Source organism: Henckelia pumila, chromosome 2 (genome assembly GCF_033568475.1).
Source record: "Henckelia pumila isolate YLH828 chromosome 2, ASM3356847v2, whole genome shotgun sequence".
Lineage (NCBI taxonomy): Eukaryota > Viridiplantae > Streptophyta > Magnoliopsida > Lamiales > Gesneriaceae > Henckelia > Henckelia pumila.
The window spans coordinates 108,845,664-108,861,010 of record NC_133121.1 but is presented as its reverse complement, the minus strand read 5'-3'; the positions used below and the strand labels follow the sequence as shown (position 1 = coordinate 108,861,010).

The 15,347-nt window shown below is 36.7% G+C and overlaps 3 protein-coding genes across 3 annotated transcripts; all 3 read right to left on the bottom strand.

Moving 5' to 3' along the window:
• Positions 1-139: 139 nt before the first annotated feature.
• On the bottom strand, positions 140-2,851 carry LOC140880648 (ubiquitin-conjugating enzyme E2 variant 1C-like). The gene is made up of 4 exons (XM_073285269.1): positions 2,665-2,851; positions 1,891-2,030; positions 1,151-1,276; positions 140-526 (listed from the first exon to the last, which is right to left on the bottom strand). Exons 1-4 carry the CDS (start codon positions 2,696-2,698, stop codon positions 386-388), a joined length of 441 nt encoding a protein of 146 aa, XP_073141370.1. The 5' UTR covers positions 2,699-2,851; the 3' UTR covers positions 140-385.
• Positions 2,852-8,062: 5,211 nt separating this feature from the next.
• On the bottom strand, positions 8,063-11,834 carry LOC140878128 (uncharacterized). Its single transcript, XM_073281739.1, has 8 exons — positions 11,556-11,834; positions 11,317-11,476; positions 10,991-11,232; positions 9,979-10,901; positions 9,554-9,897; positions 9,218-9,478; positions 8,916-9,121; positions 8,063-8,791 (listed from the first exon to the last, which is right to left on the bottom strand). The coding sequence occupies exons 1-8, from the start codon at positions 11,832-11,834 to the stop codon at positions 8,063-8,065; spliced, it is 3,144 nt and encodes a 1,047-aa protein (XP_073137840.1).
• Positions 11,835-13,106: 1,272 nt separating this feature from the next.
• On the bottom strand, positions 13,107-15,123 carry LOC140882383 (ubiquitin-conjugating enzyme E2 variant 1C-like). The gene is made up of 4 exons (XM_073288359.1): positions 14,967-15,123; positions 14,020-14,159; positions 13,544-13,669; positions 13,107-13,432 (listed from the first exon to the last, which is right to left on the bottom strand). The coding sequence occupies exons 1-4, from the start codon at positions 14,998-15,000 to the stop codon at positions 13,292-13,294; spliced, it is 441 nt and encodes a 146-aa protein (XP_073144460.1). The 5' UTR covers positions 15,001-15,123; the 3' UTR covers positions 13,107-13,291.
• Between the last annotated feature and the right edge of the window lie 224 nt (positions 15,124-15,347).

Sequence of the window (15,347 nt, the reverse complement as noted above, 5' to 3'; positions counted from 1 at the left end):
GGCCGTAATTACCTTGTATATTATTATTAATCCAAAAAATTAAAAGGCATCTTAGAAACCTATGATCTTGTTTCAGAATTTGGAGGCATTAATCTTTGCCAAAATAAATCACCAAACACAAAAATGTGACATGAGGCCGGCCACACAAGCACACAAGCATATTCTCATTGATCAAGTCCAAAGCTGAAAAGGTGATACAAATTACAATTTGATCATCTTAAACAGAAATTCCATTAACCAAACATACCGACAAACACAGTTTCACAAATGGGGTGCAGCAGCAGAAGAAGAAATCATGAATCCACGAGAGTTGATGAGTTCCCCTTCACATCTTAATCCAATTACTAAACACAGATATTATGGAGCCTGATTCGGTTTCTTTACACTAGAAATAGGTACCTTCGGGGGGCTGGACCAACTTACGGTTATGAGGAGAAGCCATCTCTTTCTTCAACTGAGTCAGTAAGTCTTCCATGGTGTATTCTCTTTGCCAATTTGCTAAAAGTCCAAACTTTTTTGATTCCACCTACACGGCAAAACATCACATCAATAATCCAACTTATATAATTTTGAAGGTGCTAGGAGTTAACAAAATACGGTTAAATGGAACTTGAGCCAAGGTTAGAACAGCAGCAGAAAAAATGCACGGTGTACACTATTTCACCAAATTAAGGGAATATAAAAGAACTTTAGAGAACACTGTTTATTTAGTGAATAGACCACCAATATGAGGGTCGAAAAACAATCGTGAGCTGAATCATATATCTGTTGGACTGCATGATTAGGAAAATAGGACACATACTACATCATGTGGTAAGATTCATACAACAATTGTGGAAAAATCAAGCATAAAAGCCAGGGGAAAAAAGTTTCAAGAGAGTTTAGGAGCTAAAAAGAAGAGATATTTTCCCATATAGATTGACTATTGAAGTGACATTGAAAAAAAAACATTCAACTCCATCTTGCACCTAGTCCTTGTCTGTATGCGAATAACTATCATACAAGTTATTGTTCAAATGATGCTAGTATAAGGCAGAAAACAATTTAAACAAACTAGTCTATTTAATATTCACTATCATAAAACGATACAGTGCCAAGGTCTCTCTATGACAAAAGTATTGACATAGATATGAGATAATTGTGTTCGTACCACTCCATTTTCATGGTTTACGCATGTCATGTTAATCCGAGAATGAAAACGAACTGCAGGAGGCTTCTCTGGATAATCTTTGTCGCAAAATAGCTTCAACTGGTATATCCGCCCTTCATGTACAGACTAAAAGGAAACAGATTTCAATTCATTCGAGTTATTGGGACAAACTAGGTGAAAGATCGATTAACAAATTACAGTCAGCTCAACATTTAATGGGGCAATATGGATAAGGAAACTTGAATTTTCTCAAGAATTGAATGCGCACTTGCTGAAAATAGAGACCCTTCTACTGAAATATAATTACAATTTACAACTAAATGATTACAGAGCAAGATATTTTTTTAAGGAAACCCTAAATGTTTGTAAAGATGAACGTTAAATACTGGCGCAGCGTTGTCATCCAATGTAGCAGTAAAATTTTAGCGTGATTCATCCCAACACAAAAGGCTGAATTCATATTCACTGAACAATCACCACAGACAGTGGCTTCTAGCATTACCAACTAACAGAACTTAAACCCACAAACAAGTCCACTTAACATAGATGAAGCAATCGGGAAAACTTAAATCCTTAATTATCTCACGATACAGGGATATTTAATATTGTGTCCATGGAGTACCAATCATGCATGAATTTCTCCAGAAAAAGATAAAAATGTATAATGCACCGATGCACAAGAAAGGTATGATTTACATTGCTGCACATCAAAATGGGATGACATGTAAGAAGATGCTCACGTTGTGAGGACCTATTATGGTACCAGTCCAGGATCGCATATAAATGTCATCTCCATCATCCATTCCATAGCTTACAGTGCCATCTCCAATTCCCTTTTCTCCACGTTCAAGTTCCTCAAGCAACCTGAAGTTTCGAGGGACTACAAAAAACCAGCAAGTCTTCATCTTCAGATGTTAAGTGTTAGATTACAAACATATCATGCAAAAACTTAAACGCCAGGAGTAAGTTCAATAACACCAAGTACATGTTTCCTGAGATTATAACTGGAGATTTGGTTCCTATGAAATTCATGAAATGAAAATTTTAAATAGAACCATCTCAATCTTTTCCTCACTACCACTCAAAGAAGCTATAATAACTGTGGCATTTGGCACGCAAAGTAAACATCAGAAATAAACACAGTCCCCATGGATAACAGGCAGAAACAATCTAGCAACTCCATCACTAAATAAGCATTTCTTTCGATCAAAATTTTCCCAAAGATACCAACAGAAAAGGGTTCAGATAATCAACAGAAGCATAAATTAAGATCCCCTGGCATAATCTTATCAGTCAACTCAACAACAACCACCACCACCACCACCAGATAAAAGGATACACCATTTTCAATCCTATCCCAATTGTCCAAACTCGCGCGCGCACTAATTTTCACAAACCCAACAACCCTTTTGCAGATTCACCATGAAATCGAAAAAAAAATTCAAAGAAACAAGAGATTGAAAAAATAAATAATTTCAAAAAAAAAAATTCTTCGTGAAAGGAAGAAAGCTGACCCACGATGCTGGATCCTCCCGAACCGAGGGTCATGGCGTCTATACAAGAATCGGAATATGAAAAGAGATCGAAGCAATCGCAGCAATAAAGATATTTTGGAGAAGACGGCGTTGATAGAATCTTGAGAAGTGGAGGAACGCTACAGTTAGAAGCTAAGTTGAGATTCAAGAGTTGAGAATAAAGTAGGGTGGATAAAAGTAAATTACTGAAGCTGATTACTGATAGCAGTTAATAATAATAATAATAATAATAACTCCGAGGCAAAAAACAAAAACAAAAACAAAACTTTAGCAGTGAAGTAAATTTTTTTAATTTAATTTAAATATAATATACACATCACATCAGTCACTGTTGATTATTGTTTTGTTATAAAATAAGTTATTGTCTAATTTTATATATATTGAACAAACATTCAAAAAAATTTGATAAATTCTTGGCTCATGTCTTTCGGATAGATCATTTTAGACGGCATATAAAAATTTCACATCGAGTCTTTTAAACTGCTTGCAAGCTACACAGTCACACAAGTTCGTTAATGCTATTTTCAAATCACATAATGTCAACCCAATGAATCGATCATAGAAATATTGAATTTTGTCACGCTCCAATTGAAATTGTTTTAACTTAAAGTGAAATTCACCTTGAATTTATTCAATCAAAATCAAAATAAGTAAATAAATTTCATCGATCCAAATGAACATAAAATCTTCACTATCCGAAAACTTGCACATAATAAACCTATAACCAATAGAGAAATCATGCTATGTAGGATGAGAGGAAAACAAACTGAAAAATAGAGCTCGTCAATAGAAAGGTTAATGTAATGACGGTATACTTTAAATTCACGGTGAGAAATGGCATGAACAAAGAAGAGGGTTGCAGCAGAGAAAAGGAAACCAAGAGAAGCTGATAGGAAAAAGCCTTCATGGACTTTTCCTTTTACATTTTAATGGCATATTACTAATTTACTATATGCTTGTAAAAACATTACACTAAAAATATGTCCCTTCAGGAGGCTGGACCAGCTTGCGATTGTGAGGAGCAGCCATCTCCTTTTTCAACTGTGTCAGTATGTCTTCTGTTATCCTGTGAAATTATTCTAGTCCGAATCCGTTTATTATGGGTTTATAGGGGTTGGCCCAATGGTGGGATTATTATTAGAAGAAAAAGTCCAGCCCATTTTTCTGTATGGTAGGTCTTGTCATGACTTGGGCTATCTTTAATAGGCCTACCCGAGCTAGGCCCAATACATTGCGCATAAGTTTCTAATTCAAGCAGGACTCTGATATATATATATATATATATATATATATATAGAGTAATGATACCCTGCACACCCTTACCCTGCACACCTGTGGGCACCTGCCTACGTGGCACGCCCACAACCACACAATTGTTTTTTACAAAAACTGGCTGACCAATCATGGACCGCCACGTATGCGGTACTCATGTTACCCTGCACACCTAGGGTGCAGGGTATCATTTCTATATATATATATATATATATGAGATAAACTTGGATATTTTCAAATATTCACAAGATAGAGATAAGCTTAAGAAGGGACTAATGGATGAAGAGTCCTAGTTCAGGACATGTTATAGTTCGACTAGGTAACTTACTCTATTTACTTTTATAAATACAGGTATTGTTATGATTGTGTACTTGTGTTCATTCATTACTCACTATTTATCATTCATCACACATTTACTCTCACTTTTACACTCACACACTCATATCTCTCATTTTTCGCATTAATCATACCCTCTGTCTTCAAGACACTGACTTAGGCATCGGAGGGGTCACGTCGAAAACACCTTCGGCGCCTCTTGACCTAGTTGTTGCTTGTATAGAGTTCATTGGTACCCGACCCGACCTGCTTTATAAAGGAGTTGGAGGATCAATTATACCAGACCGAACCCGAGGTAAAAAATCAACATCATCAATTGGCGCCGTCTGTGTGAATTTGAAAACAAAGGGTTAAGATGATGAGTACAAGAGAAGAAACAAATTTCGGATTCTCGCATTGCTTGTACATCACAAACTTGCGAAAATCATTGAAATTAATTGAACCGTCGGATCGGGTTCAAATTTTGTATGCGTATTCATTAATATATTTTCTAGGATCTGAACAATGGAGATTGTGATTGGTATTTTTTAGAATTAGATCTGGACCACCGAACAGACGCTGCTTGCTTGCACAGCTTCTATATGTTTTTTGCATGGCTTCAAATCAAAAACTTGCAAAAATCATAAAAATTAATTGAACCGTCGGATCGGGTTCAAATTTTGCAAACATATGTTTTCTAGGATCTGAATAGTGAAGATCATTAATGGAGTCTTGTACAATGGAATTTTGATATCCGAACAGCAGCTGCTCACTCGCACAGTTTTTGTATATTTTCGCATGGCTTGCGCATTAGAAACTTGAAAAAATAATAAGAATTAATTGAACCGTCGGATCGGGTTTAAATTTTTCAAACATATTTATTAATATGTTTCTAGGATCTGAATGGTGGAGATCGTGAATGGAGTCTTGTACAATGGGATTTTGACATCCGAACAACAGCAGCTGCTCACTCGCACAGTTTCTGTATATTTTCGCATGGCTTGCGCATCAGAACCTTGCGAAAATCATTGGAATTAATTGAACCGTTGGATTGAGTTCCAATTTGGTATGAGTATTTATAATTATGTTATCTAGTATCTTGAGCGTGAAGATCATGATCGAAATTTTGGGACTTGAGAAAAGGTGGCTTAGACCGTCGAGCTGCAACATAATCTGCTTACATAGTTTCTGAGCAGTGTTATTGAAAAAGTCATTCTGAAAAATCTAACCGTTGAAATTATTTGAAATTTTTATCATGAGTTCAGAACATCTTGACGCACATTCTGGACAGTTGAGATTGATTTTCGCTTGCTACATCAATTCGGTTATTTGATCAAAGTATAGAAGATATTATCTTGCTATACATCCAAAGTCATGTCATCGGCAACACATGAACGAGATAAGTATTTCAATCATATTTATGTTTGAATTAAATTATTAAATTTTTATTTATTATCATTATTAATAATATTCTGAGGCATCTTCTACTATCAAAATTACATGTTTTTTTTCTTGTGATCAAATTTGTTGGAATTCTCTTCCCTTGTATTTTTGTTTGGGTTATTTTACGACATCGGACATGCAATCTCGCAGTAAGGACCAATTATATCATATCGGACATGCAATCTCGTAGTAAGGCCCAATTATATCATATCGGACATGCAATCTCGCAGTAAGGCCCAATTATATCATATCGGTCATGCAATCTTGCAGTAAGGCCCAATTATATCATATTGGACATGCAATCTCGCAGTAAGACCCAATTATATCACATCAGACATGCAATCTCGCAGTAAGACCCAATTATATCAAATCGGGCATGCAATCTCGTTGTAAGGCCCAATTATATCACATCGGGCATGCAATCTCGCAGAAGACCCAATTATATCATATCGGGCATGCAATCTAGCAATAAGACCTAATTTATGGTTCAATACTTTATAAAGTCCGGGCAGGTCCGGCATCAAAAGCCCACATCAGTGGCATCAAAAATCCATATCAGTGGTCTCAAAAGCCCACATCAGTGGCATCAAAAGTCCACGTCAGTGACCCACATCAGTGGTATACAAAGCCCAGGCAGGTCTGGCACTCAAAGCCCACGTCAGTGGCCCACATCAGTGGTATACAAATCTCAGGCAGGTCTGGTACTTAAAGCCCACGTCAGTGGCCCACATCAGTGGTATACAAAGTCCAGGCAGGTCTGGCACTCAAAGCCCACGTCAGTGGCCCACATCAGTGATATACAAAGCCCAGGCAGGTCTGACACTCAAAGCCCACGTCAGTGGCCCACATCAGTGGTATACAAATCTCAGGCAGGTCCGGCATCAAAAGCCCACATTAGTGGCATCAAAAAGTCCACATCAGTGGCATCATAAATCCACGTCAGTGGTATTCTCCAAAACCCGATCAATTTTGGCATATCCCACGCAATTCGTGGTCAATTCAAAAGCCCGACCAAGCTCGGCATCATGTAATCTCACTCAACTTGTGGTTATCTTAAAAGTCCGATCCGCTCGGCAACATCAAATGTTATCTACAACTCTTTATTCGAGCTCGGTTCTAATCAGACCTTCATCTAGACCGTTCGTTGAAAACACATCACGCGGATTCAAATCCGGGTGGTTCGAAAGAAGCACATGGCGTTTGGGGTCAGACTTGTACTCATGGTCTAAATTAATTCTTATTTTAGACTAGTCGGGGAGGTACTATTATTACCCCGTGAAATTATTCTAGCCCGAACCCGTTCATTATGGGTTTATAAGGGTTGGCCCAATGGTGGGATTATTATTAGAAGGAAAGGTCCAGCCCATTTTTATGCATGGTAGGTCTTGTCATGATCTGGGCTGCCTTTAATAGGCCTACCCGAGCTAGGCCCAATACGTTGCGCATAAGTTTCTAATTCAAGCAGGACTATGATATATATATATATATATGCGATAAGCTTGAATATTTTCAAATATTCACAAGATAGAGATAAGCTTAAGAAGGAACCAATGGATGAAAAGTCCTAATCCAGGACATGTTATAGTTCGACTATGTAACTTACTCTATTTACTCCTATAAATACAGGTACTGTTATGGTTGTGTTCATTCATTACTCACTATTCATCATTCATCACACATTCACTCTCACTTTTATATTCACGCACTCATTTCTCTCAGTTTTCGCATTAATCATACTCTCTGCCTTCAAGACACTAACTTAGGCATCGGAGGGGTCACGCCGAAAATACCTTCGGCGCCCCTTGACCTAGTTGTTGCTTGTGTAGAGTTCATTGGTATCCGACCCGACCTGCTTTATAAAAGAGTTGGAGGATCCATTATACCAGACCGAACTCGAGATAAAAAATCGACATCATCATCTTCCATTGTGTACTCTCGCTGCCAATTAGATAGAAGTCCAAATTTCTTGGACTCCACCTAGACGATAAACAAAAAATATAGACGCTATAATATTCTCGCTTAACCGTAGTTTCGTATTTTTTTTAGCACGTAATATATATATATATATATATATATATATATATATTTTACATTGTTATATATTTTTGCAATTAAATACCTCTAATATTTTGATTTACCATTCAATTTTTATGTTTATTAAAATACTAGCGGACTATCTTTCATTAAAATGAGGTTCATGGACTAAAAATAACATTAGTGAAGTAGCTATAAGACTACATCCATATTACATTACGCGTACATATTTTTGGAATTGAAAATCTACACCACCTATAATTTCAAGCACAAAACAAAAAAAATAATAGAATTATGAAACCAAAATATAGATTCACGCAAAATTTGAAAACAACTGGGAAATTAAGCATTTAAAGAGCAGCACAAACAATAGGATGGTGATCAAGTTAAAAGCACAATCTCCAAATCTTCTTCTATCCTTGTATGGATCATTGCTCCATTCTAAGACCTCTTTCTTGTACTTCTTCACTACTAAACTCACTGAAGGATCCTTTTCCTTTTCTGCCAATCTCATATGGTTTACGATGTGAGGAAATACTTTTACATTAGACTCCTCCCCAATCAAGAGATCTGAATGGCCATATCCTTTTACTACCACTCTTTCATGTATGTGGTAAGGCTGGTGCAACTTCATATATTTATTCGCGAGAAACGAGGTTTCGGGTGTCACAAGGATGGACCGTCCTCCGGATATGTAAAGGGTCGGCAATGCCATTCTCTCAGGGTGTATGAGATATGAGTTTTTGCCCTTTTCATCCACTATAAAACCAGCATTACAGATCTTTCTGAGGTGTGGAAATGCAGCCATTGGGAGTTGTCTTAGATTCTCTTTGTTCATCCAATGATGCATTGTATGGCTTATGTTTTGGTGCCAAAATGTGTTTCCAAATATTCCTGAAAAGACCTCACATTCGTCACAGATGCATCTTTCATACCGTGGTATCAAACGTGCTATCGATTTCAAGAGCATATGCCTTGGGGTAATGGTCGACGCTTGAAGCAGAGGTAATGTGCCATTCCTGCCCATTATTGCCATGCACATCTGCAATGATGTAAAAAAAAGCCGTTACAAATTGTTCATCTTTGGTCAGTCAAGAAATAAAGATTCTTTATCTCGGATACAAATTGTTAGTACCAAACGATCCGAAAGACGTGAAATTGCTTACTGGGACAAGGGGAAGCCACATTTTGATTAAAGATGATGTCGTGAGCTTGAAGAACATTGAAGAGTTGGTGCATGACAAAGAAGCTATCCTCTTGGCTGAGACAAAGCCTCCCATTAGCGCGATATGAATCGCAAGTCCTCCCACACAATGTGCAACTACATGTACTTTTACAGATTCTCCATAGAACTTGGAAATCATATTTATTCCTGAAAAATAAAGGCGAAGAAGCATCAACAAATAAATAATAATTCTTGAACTACTTATTGAAAGAAGGAAATATATTATATTTTACATAAGTTCACCTGCTGGTATGTCTACTTCCCCTATGTCTTTGATTGACAAGTTGTTTGGAGGATTCAATGAGTGTAATCTTGCATGCAATAACCAAACATCATGCCCTTCTTGAAGTAAAGTTCTGACAAGATCATTTGGTTCAGTTGATAAACAAAAGCTTTCTGTCGAATAACCGTTTATAAGAAATACAGGGTAGGTTCTTTTTGCTGATTCTGGTGGAATATGGTTGACGCACTCCCAGTGTTGGCAATTAATTTCTAAGCCGTCTTCTGAAATTTAATAAATTTGATAAGTTGATTTACTTTGAGCTTTATAAGATCAATTCAAAATGATTTCATAAGTACCTGTGATTATTTCATGATTTGTACTGCTAGGATAAGGTCCACGAGCTGTTTTAATGGGGGAGAAATTTGCACGACTCTCTCGAGGTTTTTGTAAGATATACGTCCTAAAGAGAGATCGCATAAAAATCTGCATAAATCTGCTCCTACTTCCACCTTCAAGGCTGTACAAGCTTTTCAAAAGTTCTGTAAATGAAATATGAAGCTCCCCTTTTAAACTTGTTTTTTGTTCCTCTGTGATGTTCATCGTGATTTTTCTCAAAGTCACATGCAGCGTCGTGGATTCGCTCCATGCATTAAGTGCTAGTAGATAAGGGTTCAAGATTTTTATCCCTCCAAGAACATATCTATACTAAAATTATTCACGTCACTTTGATGTTTGAAATCAAGAAACTAATAATTGAACATCTATGATACAAAAATCATACCTTGAGCCAGATGAACCAGCTAGGAGGAGATGATAGTGCATGTATTGCGTATATGGCGTCTTACTATCTGTTTTACACAAGTCAACTTCGCCTTTGATTACATGCAGTTCATCCATCTCTAGACCTTTACATACAACATATCCACCAACTTTTCCTCGTAAGAGGGGATGTGATACACCCATACGAATACATGTTTTCTCAAGATTTGGAGACGTTTTGAACTTGAATTTCAGATGTGCACTACATACCATACCACCAACTTGCCCTCTCATGGTTTCTTTGATCATTACTTTTGAATCATCTCTCATCTTTTTTTCATCATGATTAATGATCAAATCTTGTTTTCTATCACAACATCCTTTCGCAAAACTGCTGTTGTATTTGACAGTATCCTGCATAAGGTGTCGACTAACATGCTCAGCAACCACAGCAATAGTGAGACAAGGGTTGATTCCGACAGAACACGGTATCATAGAGGCGTCACATATATAAAGACCAGGGTACACTCCGAGGGGAGATGTTGGGTCAAAAACTTGACCATCAGGATTACAAACTCCAGAAGAGAAATCTTTTGCTGCTGCGCAACCTCCTAGGTGATGTACTGAAGTGCTTCTATAGCACGACATGAGAAGAGTTCCTCCTAATTTGTCAGCGAGTTTCTTGAAAGTTTCAATCTTTCGCGGTAATAGAGGATCGCGAGGTGGTTTAAAGAGGATTTTTTTTGTAACATTGTCGAAGGTAAGTGTGCCGTTGTTGTCATCATATCCCATGGCATTCAGAACCATTCCTTGCCTGCACTTTAAACCTATAAAATGCTTGATCTTGTCGACTATTTTGTGCAAGAACCAAAAGCTAGATTGCCATCCATAAGTTGTCAGTCCTTCAAACAACAAGCATGGATAAGCAGTTGGAATTACTGCACTCTGCAGGAAGTGGGAAAAATTATTGATACATCGTCTTTTATCTTTGCACATAGTTTTCCAATAAGACCCAAAGTTAGTATTGCATGAACCTGAATTGTGAAACCCGACGAAGAAGTGAATGATGAAGAAATCGATGGGCCTGGTCTTTCTTGAAAAGGGATCTTTGAAAGTTGCTTTCTATTCAATGCATAAGTGTTCAAGTTTGCTGAGCTTCGAGCAAGATAAGCAACGTTATTACCATTGAAGCTGAGTCCTGAGCCAAGCTTCTCTGAAACTTTCAGGCCTCTCATTTTAGATTGAAAAAGTATCTTAGCTGTACCAAATACTCCAGCTGAAAATGATTGCAGTGTAAAATTTAATACGGACATGCAGCCGAATTAGTATAGTGTTTCCAAGTCGAGTTATGCAAGTATACCTGAGAGTACCACAAAATCCGCTGCTACACAGTCAAATTCGTTGAGATATACCAGCCATCTACGCCTTGATCTTCCTTCCATTTTTTCATCTATGCAGTTTTTCTCTTGGTTTCTTACCACATACTGAACCTCACATTCTGTTTTAATATGACATCCTGCCTGTGATAAGAAATCTATCTGAAACGAAAAAGCAAGCTTAAAAACTAATTAGAAATTGATGGGGCAGCACTATACATACTTCTACAGCTGAGGCAAGATAAGTCACGTCGGTGGAATTTTTAGCATTGTAAGGACATCCAGTAAGACAATTCCCACAAGCTAAACAACTTCCAGATCCATGAGACTTTTTTGAATTGAGCAACTTTTCTTCCACATCGAAATTCATGCCAACTGTCAGCTGATCATTCATGCTCGTCTCAAACTCCGCTTCAATCACATCTTTCATGATCTTAGCATTTTGAAACTTCACTGGGATTCTTTGTTCTCTTAGCATTTCTTTAGCAGAAGCCTCGTACATATCCCAGTCCTTTTCCCAAGCCTTGGGCCATTTAGGGTCTCGACGTGCACGAACTGGTGTTGGTAACATTACTCCTGCATTTATTAGTGAGCCACCACCCAAGCCACATGCCACTGCTGCTAGGGAATCATCTTGGACATATATCTGCGGTTTTCATTTACAACGAATGCCAACGGTGAGCAAAGCCAATCATCATGAAAGAACTAACTACGCAATGGTGATAAAAAGAATGAATTAGTAAAATGGTACAAAGAAAACGTGAATATATCCACTCATTTTTAAGCTTTCTTGCTAAATATATATTTCAAACTTCTTAAAAAGAAAAAAAAAAAAAAAAAAAGCCAATCGTGTGCGAAGCTCGCATGTCAAGACCTGAAACAGAGCATCCTTTGGACCAAAGCTGATTCCATTGTTGTTATTTTCGACCCGGGCAGCAGACATCATCTTAAACACGTCGGTTGGGAAATCTTTAGCTTCCCATCGTCGTCCTTTCTCTAACAAACAAACTTTAAATCCTGCATTGGACATCCGACAAGCAGCCACAGAACCTCCATATCCCGACCCAACAACAACAATGTCATAACCATAACCATCATCAAGAAAATCATCTAGACTGGAATTTTCCATTATTGCATGTATCTTGGACGAGAGTTCAAGAGAACATGCACACACACACACACATATATCAAGCCAAAACTGAATCTTTGGGATCTTAGCTTAGGATACTGTGTGTGTATATATATATATATATCAGGCCAAAATTGAATCATTGGGATCTTAGCTTAGCTTAGGATTCTGCGTGAATTAATATGCAATATTTTTGCTTTATTTGCCAAACTTTCGGCTTGAGGTACACTTAGAAGAAGACATTTATTGGACAAAGCCTAGTTTTATTCGTCAAGAAAAGTAAAACTTTAGCACTGAAGTTCATTTTTTTTAATTTAAATATAATATAATATACACATCACATCACTGTTGAGTGTTGATTATGTTTTGTTATAAAAGAAGTCATTAATCATTATCAAATTTTATATATATTAAAAAACATTCTAAAAATTTTGATAAATTATTGGCTCATGTCTTTCAGATAGATCATTTTAGACATCATATAAAAATTTCACATCGAGTCATTTAAAGTTTTAAACAACTGTTTGCATGATAAGTAAATAAATTTAATCGATCCAAATGAACATAAAATCTTCACGATCCGAAAACTTGCACAACATAAACCTATAACCAATAGAGAAATCATCCCATGAGAGGAAAAGAAACTGAAAAAATAGAAAGGTTCATATAATGACGTTATACTTTAAATTCACAGTGAGAAATCTCATGAACGAAAGAGAGAGTTGCAGAAGAGAAAAAAAAACCAAGAGAGGTTGATAGGAAAAAGCCTTCATGAACTTTTCCTTTTACATTTTAATGGCATATTACTATATGCTTGTAAAACCATTACACTAAAAATATGTCCCTTCAGGAGGCTGGACCAGCTTGCGATTGTGAGGAGCAGCCATATCCTTTTTCAACTGTGTCAGTATGTCTTCCATTGTGTACTCTCGCTGCCAATTAGATAGAAGTCCAAATTTCTTGGACTCCACCTAGACGATAAACAAAAAAATGGGCTCTATAATATCCTCGCTTAACCGTAGTTCCGTATTCTTGATTTAAAAAAAAATGAAAATAGACAAAAGAGATAATCGTGTTCGTACTACGCCACTATCATGGTTTACGCAAGACATGTTGATCCGAGAATGGAAACGAACACTGGGAGGCTTTTCCGGATAATCTTTATCACAGAATAGCTTCAACTGGTAAATACGCCCTTCATGTACAGACTGACATTGGAGAAAAAAATTCATTCAAGTGATTTTCATTGATATGACAAATGTTCAATGAGCAAAAAAACTGTATGTACATGCCATGAGTACGAATAACACAAACAAGGGATAAAGCCAACATGTTTTCTACAAGAATTTTGCAACCATAGTATTCAGATCAAAACACTCAATGAGAGTACAAACACTTGATCATGACAAAGGAATGGTGTGTGTGCAACTGAAAAGTGAGGTTAGATGAAATAAACGGTGTGTAACCCCATGATTAGTAAAAAACAGTGGGTCCCAATCAAAATCTGCCATGCTACTGGGTAGCATCGACACTTCCGAAATAAACATAGTATACTCACATTGTGAGGACCTATAATAGTACCAGTCCATGATCGCATGTAAATGTCATCTCCATCATCCATTCCATAGCTTACAGTGCCATCTCCAATGCCCTTTTCTCCACGTTCAAGTTCCTCCAACAATCTGAAATTTCGAGGGACTGCACAAACCTAGAAATCTTGAGATGCTGAAAGCTATGACAAATAAAAAAAGCACAGATTCTGGCAACTAGAGTTCCAGTTATCAGTATTCACTAATGCAAAGTGTTCAGATAACAGAGCAACAAAAATGTAGACACATTTTGCATTTACTCAAGGCAAAGGGAATATCATACAGTAAGTGGAGTCCATACTGCATGATATTTACCCGAACTTGATTTACCCAACCATCAAGCTAACAAAAGTTATGGGAATGAATTCAAAATCATGCCACCAAACACAATTTTCAGGATTTTTTCTCGACTTCCTAGAACAAAGAGATAATTAATAATCAAGAACTATCCATGAAATTTAAAATCCTTTTGAACCATAATAAAAATAAATTCAAAACATAAGTACACAAAAGGAAATGCTACATTTCCTTCTGACAGCCAATCAATAATCTAAATGGTGAACCAGTTTAAGATTTAGGTGAGTCTTCAAACGAGGACTTTTAAATCAATTCATACCAAAGCAAACAGTAACCATTCAATCAACATCTCCCTTGATTTCCAGTCGATACAAAACCACGGAATCAAGAATGAAACTTGAATTAAAACCTGAACCGCATAATTGTGATATTCAACTTAACAAGAACAACACGCAGTTAGTATCCAACAATTGACTCTTGAACCACGAAATCCAACAACCCATCTGCCGATTTACCTTTAGAATAACTGGAATCGATCAAAAAAATTTACGAAATCACAAGATTGAACGAAATAATAACAATGGAAACCTTCTCTCTAATAGAGGAATTAGTATTTTACCCACGACGCTGGATCCTCCTGAACCAAGGGTCATGATTCGATATATGTATCGGGAGGAGCTGATATCGATTCGATGGAGGAAGAAAATTTTTTGGTGAAGACGATGGCCGCAGATTGCAGAATCTGAACGCAAACAGGAAAGGCTGAAGTATTTGATTAAAAAAGCCGAATAAAGCACGTACAAAAATAAATTATTGGAATTGTCAAAAAAATAAATAAATTATTGAAAATTATTTTTTAAAAAATAAAAATATATAATAAAAATTGGAGTTTTTTTTTTCCCTTTAATTAGGTCGGTTTGAAATCGAATAAAATTGATATTTTATAAATTTAACAAAATAACTTACATTGTATTCGATCAAGAATTTTAATGAATTTTTA